The 2500-nt window shown below is 36.1% G+C and overlaps 1 protein-coding gene across 2 annotated transcripts in view; it reads right to left on the bottom strand.

The window, feature by feature from the left end:
• hwt (SH2 domain-containing adapter heavyweight) overlaps nucleotides 1-2500 on the bottom strand; it is a 13076-nt gene that overhangs the window by 8807 nt on the left and 1769 nt on the right. For both annotated transcript variants that reach the window (XR_015191688.1, XM_086544781.1), the window contains exons 2-3: nucleotides 1769-2500; nucleotides 1484-1592 (exon numbers count right to left, since the gene is read on the bottom strand). The exon at nucleotides 1769-2500 is cut by the window's right edge and continues 603 nt beyond it. Coding sequence is in view for 1 of the 2 variants with exons in the window: in XM_086544781.1 (XP_086400907.1) it covers nucleotides 1484-1592; nucleotides 1769-2500 (841 nt within the window). In the remaining variant the exon portion in view is untranslated. The remainder of the gene's footprint in view (nucleotides 1-1483; nucleotides 1593-1768) is intronic.

Here is a 2500-nt window from a genome sequence, read left to right as displayed (position 1 = left end):
TAAATTTGTCAAATAGCACCTCCTACTTAAGGGCAAAATTTTGGAGATAATGATAACCATGCAACATCTCAGATAAATTTTGGTCAGGCATGAATTGCATAGCAGGCTCTACTTGAGTATGAAAATACTCTATAATATAAAATATTTTCTTCTTTTTTTTTTCCTTTTCCCCCTTCAGGAACACATGGTATAAAGCATCATCTTTCTGTATCCTTTTAGGCATTCTTCCAGCATAAAGAGAAAATGTCAAGCATTTTGAATAACAAAAATAAAAAAAGCTCTATGTACTGGGAAAGGTTGGTTTAACAATAAATGAGAGGGAACAGAGCACATACAGTGGGATTAGGGGATGCTTCTAACAGCTATAGTGGTAACAGGGACAACATATTTTTTTTTATTATAAAAAAAATAAAAAAAAAAACTTGTTTCAAGAATCTATACAGTTCAAAAGATTTGTATCTTGGAAAACACAGCAGGTCTGTATCAAATCCATAAATTTGTTTGAATACATCAATAAAACTTGTTCATCTTATGATACCACAATTTTCAGAATTATAAAAAAAAAATGAGTTAGCTCTAAAATAAAGAAATAAGAATAAATACTTTTATACAGAAAAAAAATGAATATCCTATCATTATTTCTGACTTAAATACAACACAATGCTCATAAACAGTAAATCTTACATGCAAATAAATCTAAGTTCTCAACAAAATTCAAAATAAATGAACTGGGACTAAAATCTACCAAGAACAAATTAATACTCTTGTATCATTGATAAGAGATGCTCTTATTTTTTAACACTTTTTTCATCAAAAGCATGTGACTTGAATCAAACATTTATAGATTTGATTGACTGTTTGGTATTCAGTTGACCATCTTATCCCCTATTATTTCTAAGTGAAATCTGAATTTGGTCTTCCTTCTCCTCTTACCTAACAATGTATTTCCTTTTAAGAGGAAAATTTATATATATAGGGTTGAGTATATAAAACACTAATTTTCTCTTCTGCAACACAATATTTTCATTCCTCTTTGAAAAAATATGCTTAATATAAACCTTATATCTGAATACTGACTTAATCATAAAATAGATAAGATAAAAATAATTAAAGTTTCATGTTATTCTCCTTGGGATAAATACTTTTATTTACAAAATGAGAAAACTAATTCATGATATATACAACACTGAAATATGCTATTTAAAATATATGTGCTTTTTATATAAAAAAGTAATGACAGCATGCTTTACTTTTACAATATAATCTATTCAGTATAATAAGGCAATCAATTATCTTTCACAATAATATACATTTTTGCCATCCCCTCCCAAAAAAAGAAAAAAAACATGCCATTCTTTAGATATAAAAAATATAATTTTTCCTACTCAACAGTAATATTCCAATTATTCACACATTTAACTGAGGTTAAAGAGGACAAGGTAAAATATCAAAATATTTTACAGGAGCAATTTTCCCATCTCACCTTTGTTTCTCAGCTTGGGTGTACCTTGGTCATCACTGCTTTCAGCAGAGGATCTTGTTTCCCAGTCACTCGAATTGGAAGAGGAGGTCCCACTCTGGCCCTCAGAAAGCTGTAAGAGATTGAGATTACTCTTATCTCTGTGTTTTAAAATTACATTAACCTCTGTTATAAAAATAATACAATTATCAACATCAGCAAAAACAGAGTAATTATAGCAAGACAGGTGCATAGAAGACTCAGAAGAACAAAAGGACAAATACAAATGTAAGAGATGAGACTACCCACTTGTAATCTTGAAATGGCAGGATTGACTGTGGGCTGGAAGTTTGGCGGAAGACTAAATCGTGGATTCCCGTCACTTGTGGCACCACTGGAAGATATTGAAGAATTGCTGCTCGACAGACTGGTCTTTCCAACTTTGGCTGCGGCTAATCTTCGGCGAAGCTTTGGCATATCAAAGGGTAAGTCACTGAAGGGGACATCTTCCTTTTTGCTCTTGTGTAGTCCATACTCAATGCTAATACCGCTGTCTGAGCCCTGGACATCGCCCTCCCTGGGGGGGCCGGGTAGGATGTGGTGGAAGTTGCGGAAGTCCTCCTGGATGTTCCGGGGCTGCAGCGGGGTTTTCTGGCGGGCTAGGGCAGAATTGAACTCGGCAAGGTCCTGTGGTGAGCTTTTCTGAGAGAGAGCCCCATTCTCTGAAGAAGGCTCCTGGGATTTGTCAGAAATGGGTGAAAGGATCTGGAACTTGGCTGACTGGATGAGCGACCTATGAGGGGCACACAGGTTCAGGAAGGGACGGGACATAAGGGAGGAATCGCTCCCCAAGGACGAACTTTTATAGCTGCTCACAGCGGATTCATTGCTGGCAGTGCTCTTGCTGCCATCACTCATGGAACTCCGCAGGCTCTCCAGGCTGGACATTGTACTTCCAGTCACAACACTCTCTATGCTCGAGTACTTGACGCTCACCCGGGGAGACACAAAGCATGACTTGATGTCTCTCTGGGAAGAGCT

This window comes from Penaeus japonicus, unplaced genomic scaffold (assembly GCF_977035675.1).
Source record: "Penaeus japonicus unplaced genomic scaffold, GWHDUDI00000001_assembly GWHDUDI00000015, whole genome shotgun sequence".
Classification (NCBI taxonomy): domain Eukaryota; kingdom Metazoa; phylum Arthropoda; class Malacostraca; order Decapoda; family Penaeidae; genus Penaeus; species Penaeus japonicus.
Note: the sequence above shows the minus strand (reverse complement) of the source record. Positions and strands in the feature narration are given on the sequence as shown.